At 39.4% G+C, this 19,607-nt stretch overlaps 1 protein-coding gene across 3 annotated transcripts in view; it reads left to right on the top strand.

Annotated features, from left to right (window-relative positions):
* Positions 1–19,607, top strand: part of vps13b (vacuolar protein sorting 13 homolog B) — a 313,875-nt gene that overhangs the window by 23,870 nt on the left and 270,398 nt on the right. For all 3 annotated transcript variants that reach the window (XR_004021152.1, XM_030749245.1, XM_030749244.1), the window contains exons 5-9: positions 6,118–6,285; positions 8,141–8,322; positions 9,153–9,327; positions 14,090–14,352; positions 18,327–18,422. Coding sequence is in view for 2 of the 3 variants with exons in the window: in XM_030749245.1 (XP_030605105.1) it covers positions 6,118–6,285; positions 8,141–8,322; positions 9,153–9,327; positions 14,090–14,352; positions 18,327–18,422 (884 nt within the window). In the remaining variant the exon portion in view is untranslated. The remainder of the gene's footprint in view (positions 1–6,117; positions 6,286–8,140; positions 8,323–9,152; positions 9,328–14,089; positions 14,353–18,326; positions 18,423–19,607) is intronic.

Genomic DNA, 19,607 nt, shown 5'->3' with positions numbered 1-19,607 from the left:
AAATGATTTTGTCTCAGAGGCAGTGATAGGCCCAGATTTGAGTGGATGGATAATATAAGAATGTGGCAGTGGTTGTGTACTTGTTGTACGTTAAGGAAGACCTGTGTTAGACGTGAGACAATCACAGTGCGATGATCTGTTTAGCTCTTCGTCAGCATCTACGTTGACAAACCACTTTGTGGCATCTTATCCCCTTTCCTCCCATTCCCTTCAAAACAACCAAAACTAAACATGGTGATACCAAAAGGCAGCCACTCACAATTACCCAGTTATTTGGCTCTGAGCTCTCACATGCTGAATGGATTTATCCTCCTTGTTCACTCTGTGGTGGAAAATAGTGATGTTAATTCATATGCCATGGGATTGGTAGCCACACAAAGACCAAAGACCAAGTGCTTCCACCTTGGGGGATTCTGTGAGTGATTATGTTTACTGCTGCTGGTGGGGGACGAGTGGCCACCGTTTGTGAGAACCACATTTGCCTGTTCCAGGAGATTCCTGCTTTGGGTCTATTCACGCCGTTGAAAATGTGGTTTGTTTTATATGACTTCAAAGTGATTTAATAGCGGCAATTCTCCCTTTGAATCTATGCTAGCAATACTGAAACCTGTGAGTTTGGTGTATCAGAACCTACATTCCAGATTTTCAGTTTCAAAGCGTACTCTGCTAATAAGTCACAGCATGTTAGTTTTCATGAGTGTATTAGGACCTTCAGCACAAGGTGCTTTTTTCACAGTTTTTGAGAGTATCTCTAACTGAATGAAGCTGGCACACAACACAGTTGTGAATAAAGTACTTGAATGCTTATGTAATTGAACTGTGTGCAGTCATTAATTTTTTTTTTTTTTTGTATCATCAATTGGGAAGGGGGCCATTGAGAACCCCCAAAACAGGGATGGTTTTACAGGTGGAGGCCACTGACATTTTTCCCTCCTCGTCTTTTCTGACTGTTTTTCTTTTTTTCTTTTACTAGTTTTGCATTTGGCTAGGGTCAGTGTCACTGCTGGTAGCATGAGGTGATGACTGGAACCTACAGAGGTTGCACATGTAGTCCAAGTCCTCCAGCATGGCACATCAGTATTTGCCATTGCCGGAAGGTTTGCTGCGTCTCCCAGCACAGTCTGAAGAGCATGGAGGAGATTCCAGGAGACAGGCAGGTACTCTAGCAGAGCTGGACAGGGCCGCAGAAGGTCCTAAACCCATCAGCAGGATCGGTATCTGCTCCTTTGTGCAATGAAGAACAGGATGAGCACTGCCAGAGCTACAAAACGACCTCCAGCAGCCACTGGTGTGACTGTCTCTGACCAAACAATCAGAAACAGACTTCATGAGGGTGGCCTGAGGGTCCGATGTCCTCTAGTGGGCCCTGTGCTCACTACCCGGCACCGTGGAGCCTGATTGGCATTTACCATAGAATCCCAAAATTGACAGGTCTGCCACTGGTGCCCTGTGCTTTTCAGAGATGAGAGCAGGTTCACTCTGAGCACATGTGACAGAAATGAAAGGGTCTGGAGAAGCCGTGGAGAACTTTATGCTGCCTGTAACATTGTTCAGCATTACTGGTTTGCTGATGGGTCAGTGATTGTCTGGGGAGTTATATCCATGGAGGGATGCACAGACCTCTACAGGCTAGGCAACAGCACCCTGTTCCATTAGGTATTGGGATGAAATCCTTGGACCCACTGTCAGACCCTACTGTGCTGTAGTGGGTCCTGGGATCCTCCTGGTGCTCGCCTGACCTAAATCTAAGAGAACACCTCTGGGACATTATGTTTTGGTCCATCCGAGGCCACCAGGTTGCACCTCAGACTGTCTAAGAGCTCAGTGATGCCCTGGTCTAGATCTGGGAGGAGATCCCCAGGACAGCACCCGTTGTCTCATGCCCCAATGTTGTCATGCATGCATACCAGCACATGGGGGCCATACAAACTACTGGGTGCCATTTTGAGTTGCTCCAGTGAAATGCTGCACAGTTTTTTCACTTTGATTTTCAGGGTGTCTTTGAATTCAACCCTCTGTAGAGTGATAATTTTCATTTCCATCAAACAATGTGGCATCATTTAGTTACTGACACATTACCCAGACCATATCAGTTTAGAATTTTTTTTTTTTTTCCCGATTGAGATCTGATCTGTTTTCAAAGTGTACCTTTAATTTTTTTGAGCAGTGTGTATTGAGCTGAATCACATTATATGTGGACCTTTATTATAGACATAACCTTTTCTTTTTTTTTGTGAGAAATATATGGTCATGACCACTTCACTTGTGCACTGGTGAGTCTGCAATTTCACCATGGTCACCATGTCAAACCTCACTTCATGCTGAGGGACTTTACTGATGAGTGTCTTGTTGTGAGCATGACCTGGAGACCAAACAGGAGTTTTCAGTGAGGCAGTGTTCAAAATAAATTTATTTATATAGAACCAAATCACAACAGTTGCCTCAAGGCAAAAATGTTCTGGTAACACATTGCACTGACCCTATTTACAGTTTACTAAGGGATCATCCCTTCAGTGTTTTTTTGAAAGTGCAGTTGCTGCTAACCAGCTAGCTAGCTGCCTCAGGACTGCAGCTGGTGATAATAGTCCTTGTTCTGCTCTTGAGATCCACTGTGAGCTAGAGAGCCAGTCTAACCAGAACCTGCACAGGTTGAGAGCTGATTCGTGTGCCTTTCTGCCAAGCTCACTAAGGGGTGGTGGAGTCCAACTGTTTGACAGCTGGTCATTGTTCAGTTCTTTATTTTTCTCCAAAAGGGCCTAGTTATAGTTGCAGAGGAGCACTTTTTTATGTATTTTAAATGTGATGAATTCTTACGTGTACATACCTGTGTTTGAACCCCCCACCCCCTTCTCTGATAATGTAACTACAGGAGCTGTTGTGGTATTGCTGGAAACTGCTACCTATGGAAAGAAAATATTACATACTGGTAGAGGCTGGAGATTTCTCCAGCTGGATCTCTCTTCTTGGTGCCCTCCTACACCATGAATAGTTGGGTTCCTTCAATCTCCCATTTTACTGGAAGAGGCCCTAGAGCTAAGGGAACAGCTAGGATAATTAGGTGCCTTCTATTATTGCAATAGTAAGCATCTAATCATGTATTGCTGTATTTCCATAATACTGCTGGAAACTTACTGCGGCAGAAGTGAGATTCTTTCACCACTGTCTTTGCATTTTTACTTTCCAGATTGAAAATTAATTTAAAGATTCCACACCAGTGGCTGTATTTATGATTTTGGTTACATTGCCAAAAGTACTAATAACATTTCAAATAACACAGCAGGACAACCTCACAGTATATTTATTGTCTTATGGATGTTTCTTTTTCTTCATGGCTAATAACTGTGGCAAAGCTGATAGTTGCTAATATTTTCCATATACAGGAAAATGGTGAGCATGTACAGTATAGTGTTTCTTTCCTGTATTGCACAGAAGAGACCACTTGGCCTGTTCGTAGATCACATAAAGGAGCTGTTTTTTCCAGCCATTTTATGGTTGAACAGTTTTAAGTGGGCTTTTTCCCTGTGGGCCGCAGCACAGGTGCTGCCTGTGTCAATTGTTTACAGAAGTTCTGAGCAGTGCAATGGCTCACAGAGGGATGGATTGGGGCCTTGGACTTGGTACAAGGCAAGAAGAGGTATAACAAGTGTACAAGCATGAGAGAGAAAGAAAGGACACCCTGTCATGTGTAAATTAGATCCAGAGAGGGAAATAGCAGGGGGTAAAGTGCTAGTTTTACTGCCCAGGCTGCAGGTGCAACATCAGTTTTCTGACTGACCCCAGAAACACACACACACACACACACACACACACACACACACACACACACACACACACACACACACACACACACACACACACACACACACACACACACACAGCCACATTCATACATGCAAGGAAGTTGCCAGGCACACACTCAACCTAACTCAAGGCAAGCACATGCATGAATGCAAGGCCACGCACAAATGTCACAAACACACATTAAGTATGAGTTTAGTTTATATTATGTCATCCTCTCTTCCTGCCGCTGTGTTTGGTCAGGCAGCAAACTCATGAGAATTTGTCAATTGGATTATGCTAATACATAGTCGGGCCTGTGTACAAATGGCAGAACAGTTAACCAATTCATATAAATATTTTCATCAACAGCACCATTTTGTTCTAGCTAATTATCGGTTCTGTTATACCCTGGGCCAGGCATGTAGATACAGGAAGAAAAACATTTGGTTTGGAAAATAAGAGAAAAGCATTAAAGCTTTATATATTTTAACTTGTAGTGACTATGTTTAACAGTACATGGGAGGAATGAATAATGCCGTTGGTCCTGTGGTTAGGAGGATTTATTGCTATATATTTTCATATTTTATGTTTGAAACTCCCCTGTCTGCAATATTTTAAGTTATTTCTTACTTTGTTGAGTAATGACCTTACCATGTATGTTTTTCCTGCAAAGCTTCTGTTTCTGGGCGTCACTGTGGCCATTAGGAGGTACTGGTAACACTGCAGGATGGCTCCCTCAGCTCTGTTGAAACCCAATCTGTCAGCCTGCTCTTTCTCTTGTGCTTGCTCTAGGCTACTACATCCACCCACTTCCTAAACAGAAAAGCTGTCACCCTTACGTCCCTCACCCTTAAAAAAAGTTGAATTATATCAGGTCTCATTTTGTTTAAGCATACTCTTTTTTTCTAGTCCTTGCTCTTCATTACCAAAAAAATGTAAAAGTCCAGGGACTTTCACATTAATGTATCCAATTTCCAAAATTTATGACCTAACTTTGTCCAGTCATACCAATGTAAAATCAGAGTGTACTGAGTGGTTAATTCACAGGTCACCCATTGGCTCTTTGTTTTATTTCCCATCACTGGCAGATTGTGCCATCAACCATATTCATACATGTACTGCAGCCCTGATCTTTTCTTGGTATTATCTAGCAGAGCTTTATTTGAGAATGCAAATGTCAGAATTAGTTGGTCTGGACATTAAACAGTCATTATGCTACCAGCTCTCTGCTACAGAGTCTCTGTAATATCTCACTGAAAGCACATGAGAAAACTGCCGGTAATTGTCTGGAGAATTCACATCAAGCAGTTGGGAATATGCATGTGCCACTGCCCAGGTGCCACTCCTCACCAAACCAACCGGTTTCCATTAGTGTAGCATCCTTTTTCTTGTGAGAAAAGGGGCAACTTGGAAAAATGCCTAGTCCTGATTCTTCGGACCTTTCTTGGAGTTCCTAAGTGAAAAATGCCTCTTTTTTTTTTTTTCTTTTCTTTTCTTTCAAATGATGGAACTCCTAAGACAGGAGTTTATTGTGCTTTAGTAGCACTATTCTGTATGTATGTATAAAGACCTATATTTTTAATGTACGAGTGCACGTGTGCGCTTATGCAATGAAATTTTCTTATGTTTAAGTGAACACACAGGTGTTTCAGTAATTTAATTTACTTGGGGGGGGGGGGGCATACATTTAAGGCAGTGTGTGCATAGTTTTGACTTAAACAGGACTTTGTATCTGAGAGGGAAGGAGGGCCCTTCAGATTTATAAATACACTCTGGATTTAGAGAGCTAGTCATTTTGTTGAGGTTTAAATTATTTTTTGGACTGAAAAATAACATGTCAGGACCTCCTTTTATTTACAAGCCCATAAGGATGGCAGGGGTCAGAGGTATTGAGTCTGCACTTTTATGGAATGCAGCTCGAGTTTTTACTCTTTTATGGTGTCTCAACACTACATTCATCTTTCGTAACATGTGGGATATATGTGTGTATATAAGTATATATATGTGTATATATATATATATATATATATATATATATATATATATATATATATATATATATATATATATATATATACATATATATATATATACATATATATATACATATATATATATACATATATATATATATATATATATATATATATATATATATATATATATATATATATATATATATATATATATATATATATATATATATATATACTATCCCCTTCTTCACTCATTTTTGGGTCCTTGTAATTAGGTTAGCTTTTCTCTGTCTGTTAGTTTTCTGTGTACTTTATTTTATCGCTTAATATGATTCTCATGTGTTTACCTGTGTGTTTTTAGGTTATGTCCAAAGTCTGATCAGACGTGTGGTGAACAACGTGAATATTGTGGTGAACAATCTGATCCTTAAGTACGTGGAAGATGATATTGTGTTGTCAGTCAACATCACCTCAGCAGAGTGCTACACTGTGGATGATTTATGGGAAAGGGCCTTCATGGACATCACTGGTGAGCAATTGCCCCTTACATTCCTTGGTAATGAGATTAACTAGCAAATCTACTGAGACAGTAACCTCTATAGTAAATATTTTAATTTATTAGTTCAAACTAAGGACAAACAGACATATCAAGCAAGTTTAAAAGTTGTTTGCTTAAATGTGCAGTGCCAGCGGCCAAAGAAGACTAATTTTTAGATTCCTGATAAACCTCAATTCTTGAGAGGGGGATCTAGTATGCAGTCTAAGATTTTAATCTGAACAATACTACACATGTATGTAGAACATCAAGAAATGGCTTGTTTCTTTTAGGCCCTATGCTCATATGCAAATACTGTATATTTTGTCTATAAATTCTGTTCCCCTTACTCCTAACTAGGGCTGCACAATTACCAAATTTTAATCTCTATCATGATTTTGGCTTCCCGCAATTAAATAAACATGATCAAGCAATGTAGAAAATGTGTGCTTCGCCAATAGAACTCAAAGTAAAAGCAAATCAAGCACTTCCTAATTCACCGCGTGACCACATGCCCACATGTTCCGCTCACAGCTGCTCTCTGCAAGTTTCCTGGACATTAAAAGATGAACAACAGCGTTCACATCTCATATAGAGTAGTGTCTACACTGTAAAACAACACAACTAACTTATTCAACCCCCTCAAAACTCAATGCAGTGATTGCTAACATGAATTTTCCAGCATCAGCTCAGACTGTACAGTGTGTCCATATATCCATTTAGCTCACAAAGATGCACTGAACTCACCAAGACAATCACAATCCAGGAAAATAGTCAGCTTACTGGGGAAAAGATGCTATCCCCTTGGGCAATTATTTTTCTAAAGTGGCAAAACCTGTGCTGTTTGCAAAACATCACAGGAGAAATGGAGAGGGGCCTCACAGCTGTCGAGTACTTTAGTATGAGTTTTATTCACACCCATCAGTGAAGTACAATGAATGGAATGAAACACTTTATATTTCAGTTTTAGGAGGTGTGCTTAGCAGATTAATAAACACCTTATTTGTCTGCAAAGCACTTTGAGTTATCAGGAAAATATACCACAATGTAAAGATGCCCCTTTGATTTAATTTTGTGTTAAATTTAGGTATCATTTATTTTTTTTACAAATTTTATTTTGATGCAAAGATGTGTACATCAGCAGGAATGATGCACATTTTTGTCACAGCCCTAATACTAACCATGATTATTTCATCTAACTTACTCTAGATTTTTTAAAAAATACTGTCAAAGGATGTTCCTCTGTCATGGAGATTTGTTTTTTCACACATTTTAGTCATCTTCTGGATGTGTTTGCGGTACAAAATTGATTCACTCTTAACAGTGTCTTATAGTGTTATCTTATGAGTTAGTCAACCTTTTTAAACTTAAATTACCATCTTCATTTGAACAGAATATGAGATTCTTTAAAGGGGGCTGCAAAAGTCTATATCAATAGAATTGTCATGAAGTAGTCATTAACAGTAATTATCATTGTGAAATCTGTTGATGAAGAGGTACTCTTCCAAAATGTGAAGCAACTAGTGAATAGTGTAATAGTTACTGGCACTGTTTAGACAGTGAAATCATTCTGGGAATAGGTCCTTAGGTTATCATTCTGCCAGGGCTGAGTGAGAACCTGATGATGTGTGGTCAGCTAAGACACACACACACACACACACACACACACACGCACACACGCACACACACAGCAACCCTACTTCATATCATCTATGATGAGTATTATCTTTCTTTTTACTAGATCTCTAGGAGATGCTCTCTGTTAGTGTGTGTGTATAATTTAACTCATTTGCTTTTAATGATACCTAACTTTGTTTTAATTTCTTCTCTTGCTTTTCTCTTTGTGCAGCTCCAGAGCTGGTCCTAAGAAAACTGATCAACTTTGCGGACTGTACTGTGTGTTTGGATAAACGGAATGCTAGTGGCAAGATCGAGTTTTACCAGGACCCGCTCTTGTACAAATGCTCCTTCAGAACACGCCTCCATTTCACATATGACAACATCAACTCTAAGATCCCATCTGTCATAAAAGTGAGCAAGTCTACAATTTTAGCAGTGATGGAAGGTGTTTGTTGAATCACAAATTTAAATCTTGAGCATCTTTTTTTTTTTACATTTGCAAACCCAGTTCTGAAAAAGTTGGGAAGCTGTGTAAAATGTGAATAAAAAAAAAAATGGAATGATTTACAAATCTCATACGCCCATATTTTATTCACAGTATAATATAGAAAATAGATCAAATGTTTAAACTGAGAAAATGTACCATTTTTAAGAAAAATGTTGGCTCATTTTGAATTTGATGCAGCAGCACCTCTCAGAATAGTTCAGAGAAAGCAACAAAAGGCTGGAAAAGTAAATGGTAAAATATATTTCAATCCCATTTATCTTTTAAACCTGGCTTCCCACCAGGCTGCATTGAAATAGAACCAGCTTATTTTCATCTACATAAAGTAAATTATTAGCTTTGTAGTTTAGTAATGTTTATAAAGTTTTCATGGTGTGACATCGTGTAAGAATAATTGAAAGATGTGCCTCAATTGGGTAGTTGTATCCATTGTAGCATATTAAGCAGTACACTGGTGAAACCACTTTGGACTTTATTCTGGAGAGCATGAAGTTGCTGAATTGAATTGAGTTAATTGTTTTTATTATTAAATGCATCTGCTTCATTGCCGTCACTCTGTATACTCTACGTCTACTCTCACTCAGAGTGTAATTTGTAGTTCGTAGCTGTAAGCGGTCTTTGTTCAACAAGAGCAGAAGTTGATTCTTAGCATATGTCAGTTCATTTAAATCTCTAAATTAAGCTATTCCAATTTCAAAATGTAAATTATAATTCATGCTTTTCTTTGTTTTCTCAGATCCACACCATGGTGGAGAGCCTGAAATTGTCCATCACCGATCAGCAGCTACCCATGTTTATACGAATCTTAGAGCTCATTATTGCTCTTTACTATGGAGAAATTGGAGGACACAAAGAGGGTGAGGGTGAAGAAGGGAATGTCCATACAAGGGAATCTGGAGCAAGTTTACCTGGTGAGTGATGTTTCTTAGGGAGAACAACAATAATTCTCTTTCTGACCTTTGGATTATTTTTTCTTTGTTTTATGTTTAAAACAAGTTTATGACAAATTGGTACGAGGAGATTAGCCGAATTTTCTTTTAATAGCTAATTTTTGAATTTTAGATTCAAGTATATTAAGTTAGATGTAGATAAATCAAGTTTTCACTGTAATGGTCAAATTTTCCTACAACGATTAGTCTGTTTTATCAAGACTGATTTGAAAATTAGATATCGAGGTTTCATTGCAATGTTTGCGTATCAGTCTGGTTCTTGTACAGCGTGTTCATCACTCTGCATGTTGCCTTATTCTCCTTATTCTGTTCAGGGGCTTTGTCTTTTCATATGTTGCTGTTATTCCTAAATGGGACATTTAACATTGCTTTGACCATGGTGTGCGCTCCTCCTGCTTTTTCCACAAACAAAATCTGGAGCGTATAACTCGATACAGATCATTGTCATCAGGCCTGATCACCTCCATGTGGTTGGAAGCAGGAGAGAGAAGGATAAAGAGAAGAAACAAGCTTGAATCAAACACAGGCCCACCTCTATCTTTCTAATTGGAGCACATAGTAAATCACACTGCTTACATCCAGCTGTGAAGCAAAACACATAGATGCAGTTGGTTAAAGCCAAACACTCAGATGTACACACTTGAACACTCACAAAATTGCACTCATGCACTTAGAATATACAGTATACTTTGAATGACTCTGATTATTTAAAAAAAATCCCTTTTCCCTAAACATCCATCTCTCCAAATGCTCATCCTCATCCTTGCCAAATAGAGCAGTATGAAGTGTCAAGTCCCACTGGGCTAAATCTGCCTCTCTAGCACCAGGAGCAAATTATGGTGGAGTAGGAGTAGTGGGCAGAGGGGAGCGTAGACAGCCCAACACACAGCCCTTTCCTCGCTCCCTCTAACTTGCTCCCTGCCTCTTGGCTTGGAACTTTCACTGCAAGTTGGCGCAGCTTCCAGTTCAGTGTCCAATGCCAGATGTAAGAGTCGGTGTCATGCTACTGCTATGCGGAGCCTCTGAGAATGAATTAGTATCCCATCACAAAAATATACAAGAGGGGACCAGCTCTTGGAACCTGAGCACCCCCAGATCTTGTTATGCTGGAAGTAATCGACAGAATGAAGAAGCTGGAGGGGGCAGGGGGCAGTTGTGTGTATATGCACTGTAATAAGTAGGTGTGTGTGTTGAGAGGGGTCCGAACATGTTCATAAACATGATTTTCATTGTATGCATTTCAGATTTATGAAATAAAGCAGCTAAAATGATTTATTCTTTCTAATAATAAAATATAATTTTCCTAACCAGGACAGACAGCCTCTACCATACATTGAATCTGAGGACTATACTTGTAGTGACTGACTTGGCTTTCGTGCATATTTATTGTTCATGGGTTATAGTTTGTAGGATACAGTCATTGTTACATGATTGCTGGAACGTGATACCAGCATTGTACATAGTACTTCATAACATTCATTGATTTCCCATAGGCTACTTGAGTCTTGCTGCATATTCTGGTTCCACTGCCCTGTATGTGTGGTTCATTTATTTACTCTTGATTTGAGTTGGCTTTTGTAACCGATACTGTTGCACTGATTGAATTTTCCCAGTTTTTTTTTTAATTTATTTATGTGAGAGTGTATATATGCAGTCGACTGAGATGAGAACGATTGAGCTGAGAGTAAGGAATAAATTCTGTATCTACTGTGTAATGTATTAACAAGCCATGACTTAAGTGGTCCTTTCTAGAAAATTTCAAAGGGAATATTAATTTTTCCCACATGTGAAGGTGTTTTTCTTTTTGCCAATTATTGAAGTGGAAAAAGCTTTGTAATGTGTTTATGTGCCCATGATTCACTGTGGCTGCATGTTTGTTTGAATCGTTCCCTTTTAGGTGAGAGCCAATGTCTCATTAATGAATAGGCTTGCTAGGTGAAGATTGTGTGATACTTGTGTGTCACTAACCAAAACAACCTTCTGGTCAGGATTGCACGGCTAGTTTTCTCACTGTCTGCAATTCAGCGAAGTCTGCGAAACACTAAAGAATTAAGCGGTTGGAAACATAGATGACTAACATGCTCGAATGGACCAGCTGGTCACGGCAGTGAAAGTTGTATGGTTTCAACAAGTATGTGAAGAATTATGAACCGAGGACTGCGACTGCTGAAGTGTGGCAGGGTGTGTGCCTCTCTGTGTAGCATATATGAGCCCCTAGACTTGTTATGTTTGTCCAGCATTATATCTACGTGTGGATGGGACTTGGTGTTTAGTGTTTGCTTTGTAGGAGGGCTTGCCCTCCCTGTCCCTTGAGGTGCACTGAATGGAATGGACCTTCACACAGGAATTGACCAGAAACCGCAGGCTATGTCTGTGTTACTAACCTCAAGCGGCTCTCTTATGATATTACATTGATATGACAGGGTATCATTGTTGCACTATTTAATATTACTGTGAAGATGTAATGACCGTTAAATTTAGTGGTCTGCGCACATGGATGAAAGTACTTTTTATGTTAATTTATGTTCTTCTGCTGTTAATTAAAACAACTTTTAAAATATTATGATGTTAAGGTCATGTGGGCAGCTTGGTTTGTGAGTGTATGTTTGTATACATGTGTGTGTCATTAAAAAAAGACATCATTATGGATGCATTGCACTATGGTGTGTATTTTTGTATCATTGGTACCTGTTAAGCTTAGTTTGAGTATGAACACCTATGTGTGTATCCAAACACCTACACAATCAGCAGTTAGGAGTAGCCTTTACTGAGTGTTCAGGTAACAGTCCACCTCTCCCTCTATAAACATGGAGGGACATCTACTGGCCTGTGAGAGCACTGCCTTTTCTTACTTCTACCCTCTCATTGTCTCAGTGTCACTGAGCGGTTTCCCCTCTCAGATACCCAGTCCCTCCCTAGCTTTGACCTGCTGCTTAAACACTTTGTACAAAGAGAAGGCAACCATGGTGCTGACTGTCATGCAGTGCTTCTGAGCTCTACTTAAGGATATCTGGACATATGTTCATGAGTTTATATGCTGCAATACGTGTTTTGTTAGTTGGCAGACATTGATTGTACTCACAGAACAGGGGTATTTCACACCTGTGTGGTCATAGCGCTCAACTCTGAGGCAGCATACATTTTGGCCAGGCTATGTCACTGTTTGGGAATTTTTCTCTGACTTCTTTGGCTTAATACTTCAAAGTGTCCTTAAGCTGGTCTCTTTTTTTGATCACTTGTTTGGTAATTGTGCTTTTATTTTGATTGCCTTGTAATTCAAATGTAGGCTTCGTCAGTCTGTGACGCGAAGTGAAAGAGCTTAACTTGTTAAACTGACACCTCAAAGACTTCCTTGAGTAAAAAAACAAAAACAAAAAAAAAGAACGAGCGATAGAATCAGACAGGGAGATTGGGATGGAAAGAGAGATAAAAAACCATAACATGGGATTTCCAGCTGCCAATTCACAAAGTGAAAGATTTAATTAAAATATGTCATAATTTTCACCGCCTTAGCCTCTGGGATTCCTAAGTTGTGACCTCACGGACAATATTGTTTTCTCGTAGAGGACGTGAGGCCACAAGGAATGGAATTACACATTCTTGTGTATTGACATCAGCTTCCTCTATCCCAATGTGTATGGAAACATACATGATGGGACCAGTTCAGGGGTCAGGATCAGGAATGGATGGGTGCATGGTGGTTTTCTTACTGCTCAAATGGTAATCTAAAAACAAAGGTGAAGACCTTTGGTTGTCTTTTTCTACAGATACCACCAACTTGCCAGTTTGCAGATTTCCTACAAAGTAGCCAATGCTTTAGTCAACTCCACCCACAGCTGGCCAGTGCGCTTTTTCACCTATACTCCTATCCAAGCTGGGTTTGTGCTAGTGGCTCATAGCTACCTAGACTCCCCCATCACCTCCATTTTAGTCTCTTGGCTTCTTATCAAACATGTGACCTGACCGCTCACACAAGTGAAATGGGCCTGTGGTGTTGGGACCAGTGCAGACTGCCTTGACCACTGGGCCCAGTCAAAGCCCTCCTCTGTCAGGATGCTGGCTGACAGCCTTTGCCCTCTGGCCTCCATTGGAATGAATTTCCTCTCTGTGGAACTCATGCAGCAGTCAGTTCATGTAACCCACAAATACTTACACACCTGCCTGCTGGAGCATTGGCAGAAACTACTGTGAAACTTCCTTGTTCTTTGCTGTTTTTGTGTATTCCGTTGACAGCTGAAACAACTTGCTTGAATTAAAATGCCCTGAAGGGAAGGATAAATTAATTTAGTGTGCTGTACTACATACAGACACTTCCATTATGAATATTTTTCCCTCTCTTTGACCGGTTTGTACTCAGAAACTGCCACTTTAAATTGATTTATCCGTTGGAGTAAAAATGTGCTAAGAAGGAAGTGAGCGGTTTTACGTTTTTTACATGACTGTTTTTTAATACAGTATAAATTTCGCATATTTGTATTAATTTAACACTTTTTATTATGGAGTCTTATTTTGGATACATTGTATATAGGTCCTTGTAAGGTTGGAAGTGTCAAGTCTGGTATTGTAACTGTCTAAAGTTTGTGTTAAATTTCATGTTAAACGTGCAAGAGTCAACGTAGACATTTGGGCACTAGATTTGACTCTTCCTGTTGCTAATTCAACTGCAGCAAAATCATATGATTATATTTGCATCATATCTAATTAAGATTTTTATCCCCTTCAGGAATGGATGTAGATGTGGAAAGGCGCAGATCTAGCCAGGACCTCTACATGCAGTCTGGTAATCCTGACGAAGCTAACCAGGGTTGGGTGTCCTGGGCTTGGTCCTTCGTCCCAGCCATTGTAAGCACAGAGGAAGAAGGGGAGGATGGTCTCTACCAGCAGAGAGAGACAGGAAGCATCCCCAACAGCTCCCAACACCACACACCCAAAGACCCCATTGTTTCCATAGGCTTCTACTGCACCAAAGCTTCTGTTACCTTCAAGGTAAGTCAGCTGTCTGAGAAAAGAAATCATCATAAATAACTTAAGTTCATAATTATGTCTCAGTATGAAATAAATATCTCAGGGGTTCAAACATATGCCAGCAGTCACTGAGTGGATAACATTTATTTTTCAGTGCATTAATACAGATGAAGTTACAAATGAAACACTATGGTCCCAGAAGCAAAGGTATTTTTAAAGTTAAAAGGGTGCAGAATTTGCTAAAAAGAATACCTTTTCAGCTGCTAAGCACAAGAGTAGATTGATCATTCATTGGGCTTGTGTTGAGCCTGTGAAACTGCCGCCTTGTGTGAGATGGCAGCAATCCATTTACCATTTCGAGGAAAGAAAGGATTCAATTAAATAGCAGCAAATTCCGGAAGTAAACCTTACATTGTCTGTAAGGAGAAAAAAAAAGGCTTAAGATGAAAAGAGAATGGTTTCTACAACAGTATAATGATCCTAAACGTGCCTCAGTAGGTTTTGGAATGACCAGTTCCTCCTGACGAAATATCAATCAAAAGAGAAGTGTATGCAAAATGGCCCAGTAATACACAATTGGAAGCATTTGAAACAAGAACGGGAGAAAATCCCCTAAGCAAGAAATGAAAGACTCTTAACAGCTAGAAAAAGTATTTACAAGCTAGGATATTTGCCAGAGAAGGTTTTACTAAGGACTGACCATGCAGGGTCATAGACTGTATGTAACCCATTGGTTTCGGCTGCCTCAACTTTAAAGCCTCAGTGTAAGCTGTGTTGGCTTTTTTGGAGCCAAAGTAACCATATTTTGATGTTGCATTCATAAACTGTACGGGTGCAATGCATAGACTTGGATACTGGCTAATTAGTGCTGAGCATAGTCAAGTAAAATACTAGAATTTCACTCAGCAGAAGTGAAGCACAAATCGCCTTATGGTTCCAGCCACACAGGAAATGATATTTTCCAGATAATTCCATTAAAATGCTCCAAATAGCATCAACATTGCAGGTGGGGTCAAGGGGTCTATTTTAGGGACTCAAATTATTGAAGGTGAGACCTAGCTGTAGCCCCAGGCAGCTGCCTGTGTTGGCACACCTGTCAATAAAGCAGCCACAACCCAAACTTTAGCCTTATCAGTATCTGCATCTATGTTTTTTTTTTTAAGCGTCACACACCCATACAATTGTTATGAAGAGGGAAAATATCCGTAGAGCCAAAAACCATATTCTGTACCCCTTTTTTGCTGTGTAATAATGCTTTTGCTGCGGGTAAGTTGGGTATTTAAGCATGGAAGTCTAGAGGGGCTAAATCACTTTTGGACCTAGAATTCATGCATTCTGGTTATGAGGTCATCTTTTATTTGCCCAAACTTCACTACTCTGCCAATGTGAAAGAACCAATCTGGGTAGAAGCTGGTATGATGTCTACATTTAGGATGTCTTTGCATGAGAATTTTTTGTTTTCATTATGGTCACGCCCACTGACCAGCACACACTTGCTTTTTTAATTTTATGGTCAGTTTCGGTTTAAGTCTCAAAAACAGCTTGATCCTTAGGAAGCCCCAATCCTCTTTGTGTCTCTGTGTGCGGTATAGGGGAGGGCAGTATAACTGCTAACTGGCGTCTCGGGTCACATTAATGTTTTAAACATTATACATGGTATGATGACTATTCAGAAATGGACCCCAAGCTTTAATCCTGCCTGCTCACTCAGAATAGTTGGAATTCATCTGTGTTTCCTGTCAGATTCAGGCACTTCAGATCACGTTACTGGCCTTGTGTGTGTGCGTGCGTTTGTGTGTGAGAGTGTGCATTACTCGATGGTGTGTGATTGGTAAAGGGGAGGTATGTCTCTGGCCAAAAAGACCTTGGTGTTTTTCTAATAATGTTTAAATTGTTCCTGTATTGTTTGAGTTCTTTTAATCAATTAATTGCCTCTCGTCTGGAATAATTGCAGACAGCTGAAAGGATGGTTTTTAAAGCGTTCTTGTCTCTTTCCTACAAGGAAGTATTTAGTATGAAGGAATTTCATGTCTTTGAACAGCCACTGCCTGAACTGGAGTTTAACATGAATGCGAAATCAGAGAGGTATTTTTAGATTGCTGACGCATTACTCCTCAGATCTCTTTGATTAGAGAAATTGGCAGTGTAATTTAATGACTTTTACTCACATAATACATAGTTTAGCACTGACCATTTGTTCCCCTCTTTTACTTTTGCACACTTGCCAAACTCTCATTACATGCCAGACCTCATGCCATTTTTCATTTGAAGAAATGTTGTTTCTTTATATTGTTTCTCTTATTTATTGAGCTAACAGTAGATTTCTGTTTTTAAACTTTGCCTTCATGTTAGATCCAGGACAGTAAGACAGCTACCCGATATTCACGTTCGCTGTTTTTATATTTCAAAGTGACCTCATAAACAATCATTTGATTGTTGGACTCCCAAAGTCTTCTAGTCTGAATTTTAATAAATGGGAGTTTAGAGGGAAGATGTTGGCAGCAGCAACTTTGTATATTTGTAAATGTGCTCCAGTGCTATGCTGCTACCCTGCTTTCTGTCAGCTGTGTTATTTCAGACCTAGGTGCAGTCAGAAATGCCCCACCAGTCTAGATTGAGAAATACTATATTCTTATTGGATGTACATTCATCAGGTTAGTCTGCTGACTTGCACTGATTTACTGTCAGTGCCACTGTACGCTGATGTGGTCAGACAGATCTTGCCATTACTCTCAGGGACCCTCAGGTTGGGGTCAGGTGGTCCCCGCACGTGATTAAACCATCAGAATCGAAAAAAAGGGGAAGGGAATGAGGGTGAGAGAGTCTGCTCCATCAGTATGGATAATGGGGCACAGCTGCTTTTTGCTCTACACCTGCTTCCTGTTGAATGGGTTAGGGTCTGAACATTCTGCACTACACCCACCGTTTTGAAAGTAGCAACCTCAGAAGCATTGCATTGAACCCTTCTCACCCCAGCCAACTAGTTTTGACCAGGTGCTCACTCTGTCTGCTGACTGTCATGCAGTGCTTCTGAGCTCTACTTAAGGATATATAGACATGTATTCATAAGTTCATGTGGTGCAGCACATATATTGTTAGTTGGCAGACATTGATTGTACTCACAGAGCAGGGATATTTCACACCTGTGTGGTCATAGTGCTCAAATCCGAGGCAGCATACATTCTGGCCAGGCTACATCACTCTTTGGGAATTTTTCACTCAGTTTTTGGCTTAAGACTTAAGCTGGCCTGTTTTGACCAGGTGCTCACTCTGTCTCTCCCTCTCTACCTCCACTGTTACTTGACAACCAAAATTAATATTCTAGTGAACCATTCCTCTTTTTTGGTCAGTTTACAAATACAATAAATTGTACATTTCATTTTTTCCTTGGTATGTGAATGGCTTCAGGGATATTCTTATAGTCATCCCACTAAGGCCAGAGAGGCCTCCTCCAAAACCACAGAGTAACTATCCTGTGGGCTGATGAATGTTTTTGGACTGAATCCAAACAGTACTACAGCTGGCATCTAGCCTCTAATCTAAGAAAATCTTGTTTGGATTGAATTTAAGAAATATTTTTCTGTGGTTCTTCACATCTGAGACTTGCAACGTTTTTGCTTATTTTTCAAATCGTGTTTGTTTCAGCTTAATGTCCTCTGCTAAAATTTTGAGGTTGTAAAATCTCACCTTTTATTAACCAGTCTTTCTCTCATCTCATTTTATTATTCCAATTTTATCTTTGAAATTCATTTTGGATGTGTCAATTAACTATTTAAGGCTGTGTAAAGGCATTACTGTTCATCATCTAATACTGTAAGTTTTTTTGGGAAACCAAACATATCACTTTAAGAAATTCAGTGTGTTTTATTTTACAACAAAATCATAATGTTCTTTTCTTGTTCTGCTGTAGTCAGGCCAAACAGCTTTTGAGGTGTGATTGATAAGTTTATTAGATTTCTTTTTTTCATTCTGAAATCTTTTTATTTTTCTCTTAGCTGACGGAGACCCAGTCAGAGAGTAGCTACTATAGTCCTCAGAAGGTCAAGTCCAAAGAGGTCCTGTGTCTAGAGCAAGAGGGAATCACGATTGAGGTAAGATTATAGTTTAGTATAGCTTGCAATGTGGTCCATTGTATTGGGGCTGAACACAGATTATAGATTATAGTATACTCAGGTACATGACATTACAATTTCTAACCAATAAGTTATCTGCGTATAATAATTTTTAAGTGGTCATCATATAAATGAGGGAAAAGTATAAAGTAATAAATAGACATTTATTACTAAGGCAAAAGTGAAATATTTATCCTGACATAGATTTCAGCCCCCACCATGAATTGTTCAATAACAGTGGCAACATTTACTATATCTGCTCTCTGTTTTAGCTTGAGCAGCCTTGTTACCTATCATGGTGACGGAAGCTCGATAAAGATAATATTTATTTATTTACTCATTGTTCACTGTTTGGTTGTAGTTCTAAGTTAGTTAATTCTCTCCATGACTACATTCATAAAACCTTGCCAACTCACTAATCCTTAGCTTCTTGTACACACACAGGAGGCTGAGTTGAGCCCAGATTTCCTCATTTTCCCTCACACGTAGAAAATATTTTTAAACCCTTTTCTCTGATTACCTGGTTGGAGTAAGAAAGGAGTTTTATGCTCCCAAGATTTCTACCAGGTGCGAAAAAAAAAAAAAATCTGAGAGATTTCCAGTTCCAGTTTTTGTAATTTATGCTTTTGCTTAAAGAGAGAGGTCGAGCAGCCTGAAGTGGAACTAAAAATGAGAGTGTTGAAAGGAAAAGGGGTGTCTGGTAAAAGAGGGAAAACTAGGCCTTATAATAATTGTATTGGGAAACATAAAACATTTTATTGGATTCTCTGTTTAGCTATCTGCTGGGTTAGGCAAAGACGCAGAGAGAAGGAAAACCACACCTTTGTGGTTGTAGTAGCTGCTGGACTGCTACCACACTGAAACATGCATCACTCTCAGTTGAAAATAGAAGCTGCCTGGTGACAACAACCACAACCTCGGTGTAACCACAAACCAGTATAGCATGGCTAGTCTTGGTGCCCACTGTTTTGTCAACACTACATTATGCATTTATATTTTATAACGATGTAATAGTTAGTTTAGTCAAAAGAACATCTGTGAATCATCAAACTTTTGTAATTGAACAATTGTAATCAATTATTCCCTTAAAAAACTATTTTTTCCTTTTTTTTTTTTTTTTTCTTCACTACAGTCAACTTTCCACTGTGGTTCTTGGAGTAAACT

The sequence above is a fragment of the Archocentrus centrarchus genome, chromosome 16 (genome assembly GCF_007364275.1).
Source record: "Archocentrus centrarchus isolate MPI-CPG fArcCen1 chromosome 16, fArcCen1, whole genome shotgun sequence".
Classification (NCBI taxonomy): Eukaryota; Metazoa; Chordata; class Actinopteri; order Cichliformes; family Cichlidae; genus Archocentrus; species Archocentrus centrarchus.
The sequence above is the reverse complement of the archived record's forward strand: the minus strand, read 5'-3'. Positions and strand labels throughout refer to the sequence as shown.